At 34.7% G+C, this 19,866-nt stretch overlaps 1 protein-coding gene across 1 annotated transcript in view; it reads right to left on the reverse strand.

Moving 5' to 3' along the window:
• Nucleotides 1–504: 504 nt before the first annotated feature.
• LOC145539817 (beta-adducin-like) overlaps nt 505–19,866 on the reverse strand; it is a 117,439-nt gene continuing 98,077 nt past the window's right edge. The window contains exons 3-4 of the mRNA XM_081573989.1: nt 3,242–3,320; nt 505–2,726 (exon numbers count right to left, since the gene is read on the reverse strand). Coding sequence (XP_081430115.1) covers nt 2,710–2,726; nt 3,242–3,320 — 96 coding nt within the window. The 3' untranslated portion in view covers nt 505–2,709. The remainder of the gene's footprint in view (nt 2,727–3,241; nt 3,321–19,866) is intronic.

Below are 19,866 nucleotides of genomic sequence, written 5' to 3' on the forward strand. Positions count from 1 at the left end.
AGGCAGCTACTTGAATTTTCTTCAGCTGAAGGCTGTGAATATAACTTTCTTTCCAAAAACAGCAGTTATAAGTATAATGGTATTCTTTAGTGATAATAGCTATTGTTTATGGAGTACTTGCTATGTCACAGGTGCTCAAAATATACTATTTCATCGAAAGATTTTGAACCAGAGTCTAAGTGGCTGAGTCTAGAATTCATGCTCTTAACCACTACCAGTTATCTTGCCTCTGCATAGACTGGAAAATCAACTTTATTAAATGCAATATCCGTAATCTTTCTATAAAATGTGGATAATAATACCAATCTCACAGTAACCCTGGAAACAAAGCACTATATGCTATATACAAAGAATATATAGTAGACGCTACAAAAATGTCAGTTTTCCTTTCTCTCTCATAAATGTATCTCATGAAAACATGTATGAGTCATCTCTTTACATAATAAATGTGTGAGCCGATTAAGATTTCATAGCTTTAACAGATTTATTACCATCTAGTTTTTATTTTTATTTTTTTTATAAAGAGGCACCAAGTCTTCATTGTGACAGTCTAATGCCCATAAAGAGAAATATTAGAATTTTTCCAATAGCATTCAAAATAACTAGAAGAATATACACTATCTACTAAGCTTCATGAGCCAGACACTATGCAATCTGTTCCCCATACATATCTCATTTAGATCTACTAGTTTTATTAATTGAAATTAATGTTACATACGGGAAAATAAAGGGATGGGTGATTTTCGTAATTTACATATGGGTCCATAGCTAGCAAACAGTGGCAGATCAGAGATTTAAATCCAAGTCTGGTGACTCAGAAGCCCATGCTTTTAACAGTAAAGGTGTTCTTATTCTCTAGTAGCAGAAAGTAAATTTTTCATTTTGTTATTGCTACGTATTTATTTCTCTATTTTAATGTTATTTCAGTACAGAAATTGGAAATTAATTAAAAATGCATTTCACCTAAAAAATATGCTATTATATATAATTGAATTTTGACAAACATTCCAAAGATATAGGAAAATGTCTCTTCATTCTACTTCATATTCTGATAAAGTATGCCAGTATGAAACAATGGAATATTAATTACCAGAATCATACTCTTTCCTGTGCCTTTAAAACTGGCATCTATTTTCTATATTGTAATACTTGTGGCTAAACTGGTTTACAAGTACCCACTGGCTGGTGTGATTCACTTACTTTGCACATTACTAACATCAGTGGTTTGAATACAAATGGGTCATTTATTCCCTGAGAACAATTTTTCACATGTGTTGTTGAACTATAAACATTTCTGGAAATTTAACTGTAGAAGAAAACAGAGCAGTTTTGGAGAAACGTCCAGGAAGCTATGTAGCTTTCAAAAACAGCCGTTTTAAATTATTATTATTTTGCCTTGACTCTCACAGCACTTTCTGTCTCATATCTGTTGCACAAATTCTATTTATCTGTCCTTAAAATGAGATTCTTCCATATCCCACCACAAATTATGTGGTTGTTGCCACCCCTTTCCATCTTCTCTGATGCTGAGTTTTCAGCTTCTTTCAAAATTCTGAAATCATATGATTTATATTTACTTAGTTATGTCTTCTGAATCACGATGAGCACAAAAGGCCAGTCAATGCATTAGAAATCCTCACTTCCTCTCAACAACCATGGTGGGTGTTTCCATAAAATATTCCTCACCAGCAAGTGAAAGACTTGCCATGACAGAGGTGCTTTTCTTCCTGGAGCAGGTATATGCTCACCTCTGCTGCTGCTGCTAGGGTTTACATTTATAAACAATGATTACATTCAGCTGTTTAAAATGTAACAGAAAGAACTTTCATAGGCATGTTCACACTGCTTTAAATCCTTTTGGAACAAGGCAAGATACAACATATGAAATGAATTAAGAGTTTTTTAAAAAATTTACCTTCCCAATAAGTCTGGCAAGAATGCAGGTCAGGTATTAATAGTTCCATTGAACACATGAGAAACTTTAGGCTCCAAGATGTTACATAAATTTTGTCAAAGTTACATAGTTAGTAAACATTGGATGCTTGCTCCTTGGAAGAAAAACTATGACAAACCTAGGCAAGGTATTAAAGGTTTGTCTAGTCAAAGCTATGGTTTTTCCAGTAGTCATGTTCTGATGTGAGAGTTGGACCCTAAAGAAGGTTGAGCACTGAAGAATTGATGCTTTCATACTGTGGTGCTGGAGAAGACTTCTTGAGGTCCCTTGGACTGCAAGGAGATCAACCCAGTCTAAAGGAAATCAACCCTGACTATTCATTGGAAGGACTGATGCTGAAGCTGAAGCTCCAATTCTTTGGCCACTTGATGCCAAGAGCTGACCCACTGAAAAAGACGCTGATGCTGGGAAAGACTGAAGGCAGGAGGATAATGGGGCGACAGAGGGTAAGAAGTTTGGATGATATGATCGACTCACTGGACATGAATTTGAGCAAACTCCCGGAGATACTGAAGGACAGGGAAGCCTGGCGTGCTGCAGTCCGTGGGGTCACAAAGAGTCAGACTGAGTGACTGAACAACAAACATTTGAGCTCATATAAGCAAATCCTCTGAATGACAGACAAGCCCCTAGCCCCTCTTTGCTTTTGCAGTCTCATACATAGAGAGACACGGTAGCGAAGATAAGTTCTTGAAGTCAAACTGTTGCGCTCTTGCTCTGAGCCTTGTACACTGCTCAGGTTGTGTTACTGTGACTCAATTTTTTCTCTTTTCTAAAATGGAAATAATTTTATTGTAAATTTTATGTGACAAATGACCATTATTAAGTGTACATAAAAATTAGCAGTAATACACCTCTGCCCATCTGTCTTAGGGTGTTCTTTTTCTAGATAAAAGTATGTAACATCAACAGTTAAGGGATACCTAAGTTACTTTAGTGTTGGTAATGCCCAAAAATGATGAATGCCTTAGACAACCATGGACTATCTGTGGTCCAAGACAGAAAAAGAACTGTCAAGAGACTAGGGAAAATGAAAGATGTCTAATGAAAAGGAAGAAATTGAGATAGGTATTGGGTATCTTAGGTGCTCCTATAAAAGCACCTTATGTCTCAACATCTGTCTTGAACAAATTAACAAATAATACAAGAAAATGACAGTGAAGATCAAAAGGTTACCTTTATGAGTGAAAAACAAACCAACAAACGGAGTCATAATTGAGTGTGAGTCAAAATACACTTGTTAGCTAAAACCAGAATTAGGCTGCTTTACAAATCCATGCTCCTCACCTCCCATAAATAGAAGAGGGTTTCCTTCATCTGCCCTTAAAGAACCATCAAGAGAAGACTTCCTGCACTCTGTTGCCTCCTGACAGGGAGAGAGGTTAGGGCGAGGTAAGGCATGCAGGTTTCTTATTCTCAAACATACTGATGAGAAAAAAAAAAAATCTATAAACCCTAGAATGGAGAAACAGGAAATAAATAATCGAAATATTTGGAGTGGATAAAAAGGATTTCCCTATAAAAATTGAAAAAAATGCAAACTTTAGAACAATAAAAAAGCAATGTTTGAGCTGTAGATGTGTTCAGTACTCAATAAACATGTCAGAGAAAATTATGAATCCTTACCTGAAACCAACAAAATAAAGGCATTAACTTCAATACAAATAGGACTATTAGAATGTGTATGTTCCTCCTATGTTCTACACCTGCTAGGCACTCAAAATGAAATATTCCTTTTAAATTCTCATGATAACACTATGCAAGAGGTCTTTCATTTTACCACTGAGATGGGAAAATCAGATAAATTTAGTCATTGCCTGTGTCACGAAGCTAACACATAGAAGAACTGGGAATGGGCTCTCAATCAATGTGATTATAATTTCCAAGCATAAAGTAACACACATGACAGCAAGACAATTCTCACATTAATGTAGGTATCAAACTGTTACAACAATGTGCTTGAAAGCAGAAAATAAAACTAAGGAGCAACTTAAAACCCAAAGGGGAAATAATGATAGCCTAGTGTCCTCTCCCTTGTGAGACTATATTAAAGCATATTTTTTTTAAAGAAAATCATGACTCTTGCAAACGTAAAATGAAGTCATGTTAAAGATTTGATTCTGCTTATTAATTAAATGACCAGTAAGACATTTAAAGGGCTTCCCTGATGGCTCAGTGATAAAGAATCCACCTGCCAATGCAGGTGACATGGGTTCAATTCCTGGATAGAGAAGATCTCCTAAAGAAGGAAATGGCAACCCATTCCAGTATTATTGCTTGCCTAGGAAAGTCCATGGACATAGGAGCCTGGCAGGTACAGTCCATAGGGTTGCAAAAGAGTCAGACATGACTTAGTGACTCAGCATACACACAAGACATTTAAAACAGATCAAAGATCATTTGAGAAACTAGGTGTGTATGGGAAGCTTATCAAAATAAGATAAAATTGCTAAATTAGATTATTTTAAACTGGTAAATATAAGAAAGCTGTGGTACATATACACAATGGAATATTATTCAGCCATTAAAAAAGAATACATTTGAATCAATTCTAATGAGGTGGATGAAACTGGAGCCTATTATATGGAGTGAAGTAAGCCAGAAAGAAAAACACCAATACAGTATACTAACACATATATATGGAATGTAGAAAGATGGTAACAATAACCCTATATGCGAGACAGCAAAAGAGACACAGATGTATAGAACAGTCTTTTGGACTTTGTGGGAGAGGGCAAGGGTGGGATGATTTGGGAGACTGGCACTGAGACATGTATATTATCATATGTGAAACGAATCGCCAGTCCAGGTTTTATGCATGAGACAGGGTGCTCGGGGCTGGTGACCCAGAGGGACGGGATGGGGAAGGAGGTGGAAGGGGGCTTCAGGATGGGGAACGCATGTACACCAGTGGTGGATTCATGTCAATGTATGGCAAAACCACTACAATATTGTAAAGTAATTAGCCTCCAATTAAAATAAAGAAATTTATATAAAAAAAATTAAGTGGTAAATATCTAATGGAGCCATAAACCATAATCTTTGGTGTCTAATCCATTGCACGACACAGAAATTATCTGTAACTTTACTGAATAAAATTCTACAATTTGATTTTTGTCCTGCCCTTATGGTTATAAAAATTGTCTGATAAGCAAAAAGTCAAGCTTTTGTGAAAAAGGATGGAGAAGTCCCTTTCTCCTGTTTCCAAATTTCAAATAAATATACTAACAGATACATGTAAATACTTGCTACTTGCTGATTAGAATCAATTTTTTTCTTGGTCATTCAAAGCTGCTCTGCTACCTGTTTAGTATTGGAGATATGCAGAAAAGTATTTGTCTTTGGCAGCTCACTTTTAAAATCATGCCACTTTCAGTCATATAGTATGATGTCACTTATTGGATTGCATATTTCTTTTATATTTTCTGCCAGATTACCTGGTTTGGTTACTTTGATTGGATTATAAATTATTCTTGCCTATTAACTACATAAGGTACTTCCCTGTAGCTCAGACAGTAAAGAATCTGCCTGCAATGCAGGAGACCCGGGTTCGATCCCTGAGTCTGGAAGATCCTCTGGAGAAGGGAATAGCAACCCACTCCAGTATTCTTGCCTGGAGAATCCATGGACAGAGGAGCCTGGTGGGCTACAGTCCATGTCACCATAAAGAGTCAGACACAACTGTGAGACTAACACAACTATTAACTACCCAAAAAGAAGTATTTGATTCAAAATAAAAAATGAAAAACTAAAACCAAACAAAACACATACAAGTTCTTTCCCAGGACTTTTGTGCCCTAGACCATGGACCTTTCATGGTCTACAGTCAACATCAGTGTCATTGACAGTAAACATAAGGATTCCTTGAGGACTTTCTTCCATCAATTATGGAGTAGGAGTGGCCACTGGCAGCTCCTGGTTGACTCTTTTAGAGAGTCTACTTTAGGGTGACATGTAGTCAGCCAGCATCTGTGTTGCTACTTTCTTCTCAAAAGCTTTTATCTCTTTTTACTTCTTACATCTTACTAAACGTATCTTATTTTTTTTAAACTGGTTATGCAGTTCCCTATGCCTTTACCCCCTTTATCTGTGCTCTAAACATAATTGTTCATACATCAATTTCACTGTGAAGATAGCTCAGTTCTCCCTTTATGCTCTCATAGCCTTTAATGCACTTCGGATTTTAAAAATTCATCATTTTATCTTTTATTATAACTATCATAATTGCACTGGTAATTTATCATGTGGAGATGTAAGATTTTTATGCTATGAAGTCCAACCCCTTATGTTCAGATCCTGTTCAGAGGTTGAACCCCTTCATGAAGTCTTCTATCCTCTGCCAAGGGAAAAATATCTTGTCCTTGTAGAGATGATAAGTTTGGTAAAGAACTGTGAGATGAAAGAGGAGTGATGAGAAAAGAGAAATAGAGAATACAGCTTTTTGTTGTTGTTGCTTTAGTAGAAGCACTACCAGAAACTTGTACTTAAGTCAAAATTTTCAAATGCCCACCAGAAACATCAGTCATATTTGTAACGTAAAACATTTGGTGGCTCAGACGGTAAAGAATCTGCCTGCCAATGGAGGAGACACAGGAGATGCAAGTTCTGTCCCTGGGTTGGGAAGATACCCTGGAGAAGGAAATGGCAACCCACTCCAGTATTCTTGCCTGGAGAATTCCATGGACCAAGGAACCTGGTGGGCTACAGTGAATGGGTTGCAAAGGGTTGGAACGGCTGAGAGACTAAACTTTCACTTTCAAAGCAATTTCAGAAAGAAATGCTTTCTCAAAAATCTCTTTGTTCCCAAGATTAATTTCCCTATACTAGATGTTACATTCCATACGGAAGCCATCCTTGTGAATCAATGAGTCATCATCTGAAAGAAACAATGTTTATGTATAATCTTTCTCTCTTACAAAGAAAAAAACTGCATGTCTTGTATTTGGCAAAATTGATGAATGTTTACATGGCCCATAAAGTAATGAGATTGCTAGATCGCTTTCTACAGACTATAATCCTAAGAATTTCCAAGACAATGTTTTCCCATCAAATTTTATGCAAATTACAATGAATTATGATAATTAATTTCAAATACAGATTTTCTGCTGAGAAAAACTTTGATTCAAACAAATGTGTTTCCAAGGCATGGAATTACAAGGCATCTAGTCATTTATTAAGAGCCTTTTATTCAGGTTCAAGTGCTTGAACACCAGTTGGTTGTCAGAAAGATTTATAAAATTCTATTTAAAAAATCATAAAGTTTAAGAGTTGCTATTAATGTATCAGTAATAACTCATTATTATCTGAATAAGCAAGCCTACATCACTGAGAAATTGAAGCAGTGGTACCTAAAGCCTGTAAGTAAAGTATCATATCCTTAACGGAATAATAAATCACACTTCTCCATTGCCGCTACTCTAGCATCTATAGCTAGAAATTCAGATGAGAGGATTTTTGTTTTATGTTTCATCCAGAAAAATAACAAGCTCTTTTAGCACCCAGGCATAGGGGTAACACTTTTCTTTATACAATTCCTTAAGTCACACTCAGAAGAAAGCAGTGAAAATGCATGTTGGAAGCAGAAGACAGGAATCCAAGTAAAGACCCCAAACCCTGATGAGTTTAATAGATGAAAATAAATCTTATCATTTCTATCTCAGGCTCTGTAGTTCAATCTCCTCCAGTTTCCTGGAGGAAGATATTCTTAGTATAGTCCTCACACATACAAAAGAATGCTTTGTTCATAGCTTCTAGTATGCTCCTAATCTTATTAAAGTGTAACACTGAGACCTGTTTGTTTGATACATAAAGACAGAAACATAACTTCCTTGTGGCAGTTAGTCAGTTAATACTAATTCACTCTAACTTCAGTTATTCTTTTCATTAAAAAAAATAATAAAAATGTAAAGAATGCGACATCATATAAATTCACATCTACTTAGAACTATAGTCTTAAACCTTAAAACTAATGTTAGGTAGGTAGAATAGGAAACAGGAGTCCAGAATGGCGGTGGCTAAAAGACAAGGAAGGGAAAAGCCCGCGAAAATATAACAAAGGAAGGTCCGAGGACCGGAGTGAGAACTTCAGGTAGAACAGCACTCCTGGCTAAGCCCAATTTACATAGGGCAGGCTCAAGGAAGGAAAAAAAACATATAAAAAGCGGAGCCAAAGCGCTCTCCCTCCCCCTTTTTTTCTCTCCCACGCGCTCTCCCTCCCCCTTTTTTTCTCTCCCACGCGCTGGGGCATTCTTCTCTTCGCGTCTTTGGGTCGACGGTTGGCAGGCCCTCATGCTTCGAGGATGGATTTTCCTGCTATTATCTAAATAAAATAGAGCTGTAACACTGATTCATCTAAGAGCTATAACACTGTCTGTGCGAGACCCGAGAGCCGTGACCCGCCGAGGGCTCTAATGTCCGTCACTCCAAATCTTTGTTGTGACGAGACAAGAACCGAGGAGCATACACTCGCGTGACACTAAGATTTTCTAAGCAAAGGTTAAAAAAAAACCTGTCTTGTTGGAGAATAAAAATAGTTGAGTATAATGCAGAACTATTCCTTCATGAAACATTTTGACTCTGTAAAGTCGTCTAAAGCAAAGTAATAACAATGGAGCACAAGAGAGACAATCTACCAAATGACTTTTGGGCAAGTTAAGAATATAAAATTCCAAAATAATGGTCTGAAATCTGAATCATTCCTTTAGGAACAAGTATGAGTTTAAAAATACCCATGAGAAAAAAAGTGCTTTAAATACATTTTAAAGCTTACAAATCAAAGCATAAATCATGATACTTCCCAGAGTTGCTGCTGAAGAACAATTTTCAGAGAATATTCATTGAGCATATTTGGGCCATCAATATGAACAGTGAATTTACAGTCTAGTGGTGGACAAATGATAAATGTTCACTAATAATAACACAAATCAGAGAATGACAGTTATCATAACAGAATTCACAAATAGATTTCTACAGAACATGAAGGAGAAGGAGACTATACTCTTTCTAAGGAACACGGAGTCTTTCCAGAAATGTCTATATTTGAGCTGGGGTTTGAGAATGGATTAAAATAAAGCATTTAGAAAAGTAGGAAATTTTATGAGCAAGGGAATAATATGAGTAAAGTCATGGATATTAGAATTAAGGGGCCATGCTTAGAAAAGAGCAAGAATAATTTGTGTTTGGATAAAATGCATGCTCTATGCAGCGGGTAGTTGGCAAGTAGACTGAAATAAGAGGCCAGAATCTGGTCTGAAGATCCTAAGACCCCACACTGAATTATTTGCATTCAGTTCGGTAAGTTCTGAAAGTCTTAAATATGGAACTAGTATGCTCTAAACTCTAAAAGAGAATAGAAACCAAAACTAATTATCTTGCCACACCAATGCTCCTATCAATCTTACACTGAAAATCTAGATTGAACCAGATTAGTACACAAGTAAGAATCATATTAAGGCTGTGCCACAAATGCATTGTTTAAGGTTATTTTTGATGGAAATATACTTCAATGCATAACTTGATCATTCTAGCCAAGAGAAGGAAGGGCATGTTTTTGAAGTGTATGAAAAAATATTTGTTTAGGTCTCTGAATATCTGCAGTTTCTGAATTTGAGTTATAACTTTGGGGAGAGCAGATTTTTTACTTCAGAAAAAAAATATGAGGAATGTAATTGGAGATGTAATTTTTAAATTTTGAATATTCTATGGCAAGAGATATGACTAATAAAGCATATATCCACTAATATCAACATGTCCATTTTTTAAAATCCAGATTTTAAAAAATAACTTTATTAACTTTGACCCCAAATTCAAATGGAGACTTGAGAATTTCTGAACAGACAAATCCATTTAGACCACATAAGCAAAACAAAGGGGCTTCCCTGGTGGCTCAGCTGTAAAGAATCTGCTTGCAATGCAGGAAACCTCTATCCCTGGGTTGGGAAGATCCCCTGGAGAAGGAAATAGCAACTTGCTCCAGTATTCTTGCCTGGGAAATCTGATAGACAGAGGAGACTCATAGGCTACAGTCCATGGAGTCTCAAAGACTTAGAACTAAATAACAACAACAGTGTAAGTATATAGGTATAGAAAAAGACCTTTATCTAGAAAGGGAGAAAGGAAGAATTTTGAATTTTTGTATAAGGGCTACATTTGCATATAACATAATATCCACTGAATGATTACATACCATTATATAATATGAGTACTACTCCTGTATAATTAATATTTTCTACTAAGATATAATCACATGATTCCACAGTAAATTACTTGTGAGTGTTGTCTATTTCTGGTCTTGAATAAAAGCATCTTACCATTTCTAAGTTCTTAAGTTCTTGACTTTCTGCTCCTCAGAGAAAACTGTTGACTGTGTCTCTATGGTAGGTTCTCTCAGCAATGCTCTATTGCAAAACTCTGCATTTGATAATGGTAGTCTCAGTGTAATTCTTAAATTTATGTGTTGACCACCTCTTCCAGTAGACTGAAAGCACTCCAAGGTCAAGGGCCTTACCGTGCTATGTTCTATTATGTTTATGGTTGCCCTGAACTTGACATTTAATAAATATTTAAGTAAAATGTAATTTTCTCCAGAAATGTAATAATTTAATAGAAGAAACATTTTAATCAATCACTTGAATGTCTATATGCAGCCAATGCCTGAAATTTACAATGATTTATTATTAGTAAAAGTATTTCTTATGTTTAGATAATAAGGACATTTTCTATAAAATAAGGAAAACGAAGAAGAAATTATTTACATTTATCTTGATTATTTGCTGGAAAAAAATTGAAAATATAAAACAAACTTTACTTTTATTCATTCACATTTTTATTGGATCATACTATGTGCAAGACATTATGTTAGCTCCTACGGGAGATGCAAAGATAAATAAGATGTAGCTCCTCCTTGAAAGAATGAATAATACAGATAGAGATACAGTAATTCAAGCTAGAAAATGACAATTGACTTTAGAGATTTGTTGCAGCAGTGTTTCTCAAACTTCTTTTTATTTCAACCCACAGTAATAAATTTATTTTATATTGTGTTGTATACATAATACTGAAACAAATGTATCACAAAACAATAGTTCATCTTTATTCTATATAATACTGTCTAATATTTTCTATTCTTATTGTTAATATATTTTAATGTATTCTATTCTATTTGTTTAATAGTAAATGTTCATTATGCTACTTACACAGCACAGTAGTAATCAACAGACAGTTTGAAAATGCTGAGATACTTGGAGAATAAACTTCTTCAATGAGGTAATATCATGCTAAATATTGAATTTAAAAAGTGTATAAAATTAATACATGTGAATTTGAGGAAAAGGAATCATTCCAGACAGAAGGAAGTACACAAATAAAAGTATTGGGAAAATATATGAAACCTGAATAAGTAAGAGCAAGAAGTTTAGTTTGGCTGATGTGGTAGGTAGAATTCTCAGATAGTCTCTAAGATTTCTGCATCCTGATATAAAACAGTAGTATACTGCTCTTGAGTGTGGTATAAGCTGTGAATATCAGGGCATATCATTTTCATGATTATATTACTTTTTCTGACAAACAGGACTTTTCTAGATGTAACTAAAATCTCTAATCAAAGAGAGAGTGTCCTGGACTTCCCTGGTGGTCCAGGGTTTAAGAATCTGCCTGCCAGTGCAGGGAACATGGGTTCAATTCCTGGTCCAGGAAGATTCCACATACCATGGGGCAACTAAACCTATGCATCACAACTGCTGAAGCCTATGAGCCCTAGAGACCATGCTCCATATCAAAAGAAGCCACTGCAATGAGAAACCCACATACAGACAACTAGAGAGTAGCTTCTGCTTGCCAAAACTAGAGCAAATCTGGGCAACTATGAAGACCCAGAGTAGCCAAGAATAAAAATAAATTTAAAAATTAAAATAAATAATAAAGTATTTGTTAAAAAAAAAAAGAGAGAGAGATTATCCTGGTTGAGTCTGAACTAGTCAGGTGATGCCTTCAAATGAAGTTCAAACTCTGAGATGCTCTTTCCTGATTACCATGAATATTCAGGCTTCATAAGCTCAGGCTTTCTGAACTTATGCTGCAAGGGAATGAATTCTGTAAACACCACATGAGCTTGGAGGAAGACTCTGAGTCAGCTCAGCCAACACCTCAGGATTGTGAGACCTTGAGCAGAGAACCCAGGAGAGCCCACCAGACTTCTGCCTTACTAAAGGGTGACATCATAAATGGGTGTTGTCTTAAACCATTAAGTTTGTGATGATTTCTTACCCAGCCACAGAAAACCGTTGCCATGTGGGTACACAAAGAAAAAGCAAAAGAAATTTTTGGGAAGATAACTAAAATTCAGATCATAAGGTGCCATGAAAACTGGTCAAAATGTTTCTTCTTTAGAAAACATTAAGCTATAGATGATTTATAGAGGATGAAATTGCTTGGAAAGAAAACACTGGAAGAGATATCCCGAAAATCATGCTATTCTCCAAGTTATTATTTAAATGGATTTTATTTTTATACTCTAGTGGTTTATTTATGAGGCAGATTGAAATATAAATATGAGTATTAGTTTTAAGAATAAGAATGGTTAATGGAATGGGTATGGGTATTACTGCTAAAACATTATGTGGACAAATAATATCATAATTTCTAGATTATTACTATCTTTTTGATATCAATTTTTCAAAAATGAGAATATCAGTCAGATACATCAAATTTCTGCCATTTTGTAGAAAGTCAGAAAATTGATCATATATATTTTTTTAACTAATATATTATTTCTTTCCTTGACATAAGAGCATGGCATTAACAAGTCACCTTTTTAACTTAATACAATATCTATCCTTCCATTATAAGAACTCACTATATTACCTATTATTAAATGACTGAATTAAGGTGTAGAAGTCCTCAGACTTTAAGAAAGCTGAGTGGGGATTGGAATGGCCAGAACAATAACTGAAATCCATGATCCATCCACTTTGATCCTTTTATACCCAAGTACCACATACATTTTATCATTTTGTCTTTGTCTTATGATGTGAAATGCTTGGGAAATCCTACCTTAGGGACTATTCTGCCTTTAGAAATACAATTATGGTTTCTGCATCCCTCAGTGAGCAGCCTAGAGCCAGTGACATTTTCAGAGCTCTGTCAATCAGGAAACTAGTACATTAACTACATGATTCATAATTTTGACTGTATATATTGAGTTGAAATATTTCCTGAAATGCACAGTGAATCTCTTTAAGAACTATTGCCTTTCAGGGGATACTAGAATTTGCATATCATTCCTTCAAAATTTGCAGACTTGCTGATAATCTTCTCTAGTATTCAGTACAGTTCAGTCGCTCAGTCGTGTCTGACTCTTTGTGACCCCATGAACAGCAGCACGTCAGGCCTCCCTGTCCATCGCCAACTCCCGGGGTCCACCCAAACCCATGTCCACTGAGTCGGTGATGCCATCCAACCATCTCATTCTCTCTCGTCCCCTTCTCCTCCTATCCTCAATCATTTGTACTAATTTAAAATAGATACCTTAACCTCCAAACTGGTTAAAAAGGAAAAAAAAGCCTGTGTTTATTCCACAGCATGAAATGGTATAAAGTCATTATTAAATGCATGCATTTAGTTAGAATGCAGTCAACTTCTGTCCTACACAAGAATAGAGAACTACAGTGTGATATTAAATAGTTAAAATGCAAATGTACACATATTCTTACTTATAAAGGTGGTGGTGCTCTCCTTTAATATGTGGAAAATTATCAGCCACACAAAAATCTTTATTGTTGCTACTTACATCATATTATATGTGCTTTCTCAACAGCAACTTCAGTCAGCCTACAAAGTGTCTGACTTAAATATTACCTTTGGGATCAAAAATCTGCTGCACCAGAGCACTGAGCACTTTTTTGGTGGGGAATCGTATAGGAGTATTCTCAGATACTAGGTGGAAATTTTGTAGTCATCTTTGATATAGTTCCTGACTATATTCTATGTACTCGATTTGTTGTTAAGTTTTATTGATTCTTCCTTTAAACTTTAAAAAAACAATTCTATAGTTTCACATTATTTCCACTGTTAGTACTACAAGTCAACCTGTTATCTCCTCCTAAATGTCTGGATGACTACAACAGTGCTTTACCTAAATTGACTAATGGGTCCCCTCTCTTAGAGAGAAGCTCCTAAAATATTGCTTATACCAACAATGTTGCTGTTGCTCAGTTGCTCAGTCATGTACAACTCTTTGAGACCCCATGGACTGCAGCACGCCAGGTTTCCCTGTCCATCACCAGCTCCCGGAGTCTACCCAAACTCATGTCCATTGAGTCTGTGATGCCATCCAACCATTTCATCCTCTGTCGTCCCCTTCTCCTCCTGCCCTCAACTTTTCCCAGCATCAGGGTCTTTTCAAATGAGTCACCTCTTCGCATCAGGTGGCCAAAGTATTGGAGTTTCAGCTTCAACATTAGTCCTTCCAATGAACACCCAGGACTGACCGCCTTTAGGATGGACTGGTTGGATCTCCTTGCAGTCCAAGGGACTCTCAAGAGTCTTCTCCAACACCACAGTTCAAAAGCATCAATTCTTCGGCACTCAGCTTTCTTGATAGTCTAATTCTCACATCCATACATGACCACTGGAAAAACCATAGCCTTGACTAGATGGACCTTTGTTGGCAAAGTAATGTCTCTGCTTTTTAATATGCTGTCTAGGTTGGTCATAACTTTCCTTCCAAGGAGTAAGTGTCTTATAATTTCATGGCTGCAGTCACCATCTGCAGTGATTTTGAGGCCCCAAAAATAAGTCAGCCACTGTTTCCATTGTTTCCCCATCTATTTGCCATGAAGTGATGGAACTAGATGCCATGGTCTTAGTTTTCTGAATGTTGAGCTTTAAGCCAACTTTTTCACTCTCCTCTTTCACTTTCATCAAGAGGCTCTTTAGTTCTTCTCCACTTTCTGCCATAAGGGTGGTGTCATCTGCGTATCTGAGGTTATTGATATTTCTCCTGGCAATCTTGTTTACAAACAGCTCATTCTCATATTTCATATATGGCATCTCTTGAGTGGAAGAAAAAGAGGCAAGGTTACCGGAAGATTATCAGGGAGTAGTAGATAACTGTGGATCCAACCATTATGTCTATGTGAATATCTATTCACATAATCTGCTGAATGTTTGTGGCCAACAGGAAAATAAAGAAACTGACAAGTTATAAGCCTCAGAAAGTAATTGTAAGCTTTAATTCTTTCAGAAGCTATGGATTTAATGGAAATTTGTAAAACTGCCTGATATTAGACAGTAGACTGGTACTAACAGAGTAGGAGACTCATTGAATTATCCACTCTGCACCTATTATCAGTTGATTTTAAATATTTAAATTATTTGAAAAAGAAGTGCTAGTCACTCAATCGCATCTGATTCTTTGTGACCTTATGGACAGGTCTATATGTAGTAGGTTGCCATTTTCTTCTACAGGGGATCTTCCCCGAACCCTTGGCAGGCAGGTTCGTTACCACTGCACCACCTGGAATGCCTGGAAAGCCCCCAAATTATCACAGTACAAAAAGATTACAAATATATCACCGTTATATTTTTTTAATATTTTTAAAATTGAGAAGAAAACAAAAAGAAATATACTATTCAAGTCCACTTTAAAAGCTTTTCATATATAAGCTTATTCCACAAATACTGAAAATTGAAAAGAATTAAGATGAGAAGAATAATAAGAATAATAATAAGAATTAAGATGAGAAATTGACTACAGGAAATTTTCAAATAGTGCTGTGATGTATTTTGGTGTGGATTTAATAGCTGAAATAAAGAGAGACTTGGACACTGTTATCAGAAATAAGGAACTAAAAAAGTAAAATCAAAGTTAAAATTGCCATTAAAAAAGAAACCCAAAACACCAATATGTAGCGGAATATTATCAAAATAGTCTTAAAAAGTAAATACACTAGAAATCAAAACAAATTTATGGTGCACTAGATAAAACAACCAGCATCATAAATAAAAACAAAGACAAAAAGACTTCTATTCTTATAGAGCTGAGAGCCTGTGGGCAAGGCCCTCAGTAGATAACTGCCAACAAAGACTCTTTGGAAGAAGCCACATCCCATGTTGCATAAGAAACAAAAGGCAACTGTGCAGAATTCACCGAATTATGCTCTGAGGGCAGCATTACCCTATTTTTCTCTAAACTTCCAAGAGAGTTTATTTATATTTATAAATATAGGTGAACAATAATTCAGCTTTTTTGTTGAAAGAGTTCCACCTCCATAGAACATCAGATTGTCAGAGTAAATTTTAAAGGGACTTTCACAGAACAAAAAGGAGGTTAATTAACCCAGCTTTAAAAGTGAAAGAAAACAAGGAATTTCATTAAAAATTAAAAAAAAAAAATGGTCCAAAATATGAATAAATATAGTGAAAAACAATCTTGAAGTAGATAGTAAATTGTAGAAAGCCTGGCAAGGAAATGATTTGTTTGCCTTGGTTTGCTAGAACCACTCAAGTATATGGAATTGCCAATGTTTCTAAATTCTTTCCCAGGTCCAACCTATTAATCATTTGGTGACTCTTCTCAAAAAGATACTTCTTTCATCTCTTGTTAGAACCCCTAAAATATAATAGGTAGAATCTACTTTGAAAGCCAACTTTCCCAGTAGTATACTATAGAAAGATTACTTAATTTTTTGAAAAAAGTGTGTTTTTTTTAACTTGATCATTTTACTGCTTATCTTGACATTAATATATATATATATATATATATATATATATATATATATATATACACTATGCATGATTCAAAAACATAAAGAAAAAATCAGAAGAATCATCTATGGTCCTAGAATCCTTAAGGGGAAAAACTCCATGATACAAATAAAATGTGAGGAACAATACACATATGAGTACAGATTAGTTCTCTCAAGATTATCATCAACTTTTCATATGTCCATGAAATGTTAGGCTATGCTCTGACATTATTACCAGCATGATACATGTCAATGACCTGTTGCCTCTCATAGCCTATCTCTTGATTTATTATTCAAGACTTATTCTCCTTGCCCCAGAGCAATTTCAACCTTAGGAAAATGAACCACAGAATCTTCAACACTTCTATTGGATAGCAATTAAATCTGATGGTACCCTATGAAGGATAATCCTATTGCTAACTGAAAACATTCACTATGTTTTAGCTAATTGATTGTGAAAAATTGTTGCTTTCTTTCCTTTCTATTACCATCCACAAACACTCTCAATTTGTCACATCTATCCTCCTTAACCAAAGGAGGTGTAATTCACAATAATCCTTCTGAAGTGTAAGAGGTACTCATACACAGATTCTGATATTTTGGATGCTCTATTAATGTTATTAAGTATTACTTTTTGTTTTGATGTCTAAACTAACAATGACAGTCTGGGGAGACAATAACTAATCTGCAATATCCAATCTTCACCAGAAGTCAATCAATAGCTATAATTATGGCTTTTTTTAAAGAGCATGCCAAATTACTAAAGATAAAAGTGTAAGTGTGTATATAGTATATTATGGCATGATTATCACTTGATACTTTCATGATACCAAATAAATTGTTGCAATAAAGTTAAAGGATCATGGTATGTATAGAAAATGCTTCAACAGATAACCATGCTAACCTGGTATGTACGACTAAAGTTATGTTTATGTAAAAGAAAGAAAAACCCACATCGAAAATTAGGGATTTAATTATATACACACAATATGTGGCCTCAATCCAATAAAAATTTGAAAATGATTGAGTTGTTGGGTTTATGAGACTAAGCTCTGGCAAATCCAGAATGACTGCCTGGCAACACCAGATATAACTTCAAGTTGACACTTGCTAAAAATTCTCCATGAGACAATCTGTCACAATCAATACAAATTGATCATGATATGAAATATTAATTAGGGAAATTTTTTTAGAATAATAGAAGATGTAGTCATCATATGCTGCAACTGTAATGATATAAAATTTGTAATAGTTGTACATAGAATAAAACCATATCTAGAAGAATACTTTAAACATCTGTAAATAGTTTATATAATTGCTTCTATTAGTTATATAAATATTTTATTAATGGAATTCATATTTTTGAATAGACTTGAAACATTATATTGTTAAAACCACAGCACTTATAGTGGAAAAAACAGATAACTATAGATATCATATTTCTTATCTAAGATATTCCACATTATCTGTCCAGCATAAAGGAACACATATTACTGGGATAATTGTTATGAATTATGCAAGTTAGTTCTCTTGCTTAAGAACTTGACTCTATTTTTAAACTCTGGAAAAATGGAAAGACTGTATAAAAAATGGAAATTTGATACCTTTAAATGTGATCCTAGACAGAATATAGAAAATGAAGATCAACAGAAGTTATCTAATGACTTAAGATCTTCAAAACAAGTTGATACCTTCCCTAAACAGATAGTTTCTACCTAAGACCAATGGAACACCTGAAATTATTGATTTTTCTCATTCAACTTTGTTACTCTGGTCATATATTTCTTCTTCATGTGTGTATGTATGTGTATAATTTCCCTTTTAGATTCACTAAGGACAATTACCATTTTAAATTTATAATTCAAAATCTATAGTGCTCCCAAGTTCTGTAAGATGAACAATCTTTTTGAAGATGATAGCTTTTTATCATGTTCTATTTATTGAATTTCTTAAAAATAATCTAAAGAGATAAAACCTTTCCCGGAAAAAGAAATAATTTTAATTTGAAAGACTCTTGAGAACACTGCTTTCATCCATAGCAATTGGAAAATGCAAGATGATCGTAAAAAAAATGTGTATCTTATTTTTTCTAACATAGTTATTTATTCAATTCATGCTCTGGTCTCAAAATCAAATTTCAATTTCTTAGACAAATGACAGAATAGCCTTGGCTTTATCTTTTGGTCATACGTGGGAAATCTACACAATTGGTAATATTTGATGTGTTACGTGGCTTAATACTAAAAGTAAAATTAAACAATTCATATCTAACTTAAAAGTAAAGCCAATTTGATTATTCCAGATAGATTTAAGAAGTTATTGGGACTTCTTATTTGAACATTTGTGGGTAATGTTTTTCTATATAGAGACATCCAGTGCTGTCTTTATTATTTATATTATTATAAAGTATAATTATTATAAATTTATATTATTATTACCTATATTACTTTTCTTATTTGTTTCACAGTTGTTCACAGTGGGATCTTAAATGTATTATATATCCATTACTCAAAGAGATAGTTCACAAAATAATTAAAAGGCAAAAGTAGAATGAAATTAAGCTGATCGATATCAGAGCATAAAATCAGTCTTTCATCAAAAAAAAAAATGAAACAAAAACAAAAGCAAAACTAGTCATATTCAAATCAAATTAACAATGATTAGAATCCAGTTAATATGTGATAGTTTCTCCTGCAGCCATGGCTAAAGAAACATTAAAAAGGAAGAGAGGAATTAAAAAGAAGTCTCCATATCCTCGGGAAAACTGACTGTTCTTTAGCCATGATAATAGGTAACCACTTGAACTGACTAGACAGATATTTAATCAATAAATTATAGTTCTATAGGTATAGAACTACCAAAATCCAGTGTGTATATCTATTTGACCAGTGACATTTTTGTTTTCAGTATGCAAGTCTCTGGATGCCAATCAATCAGTAATAGCACTTTATTTTACTTATTAATTTATACATTTTTAATCAGACAATCAGACATGGATTCATTCCCATGAATGGACTCCTTGGACCAATCTATCGTTAACAGTCTCACCTGAGTAACCAAACTTCTACTGCTGACATTAATTCATTATGTTTCTGAAAATCTGCCCATAACTATCTGAACATTAATGGGCTCAAAAGCCATTTGAGTTTTTAATTAAACAGCTATTTT

The sequence above is a fragment of the Giraffa tippelskirchi genome, chromosome 2, assembly GCF_054371585.1.
Source record: "Giraffa tippelskirchi isolate mGirTip1 chromosome 2, T2T-mGirTip1v1.2.pri, whole genome shotgun sequence".
Taxonomy (NCBI): Eukaryota; Metazoa; Chordata; class Mammalia; order Artiodactyla; family Giraffidae; genus Giraffa; species Giraffa tippelskirchi.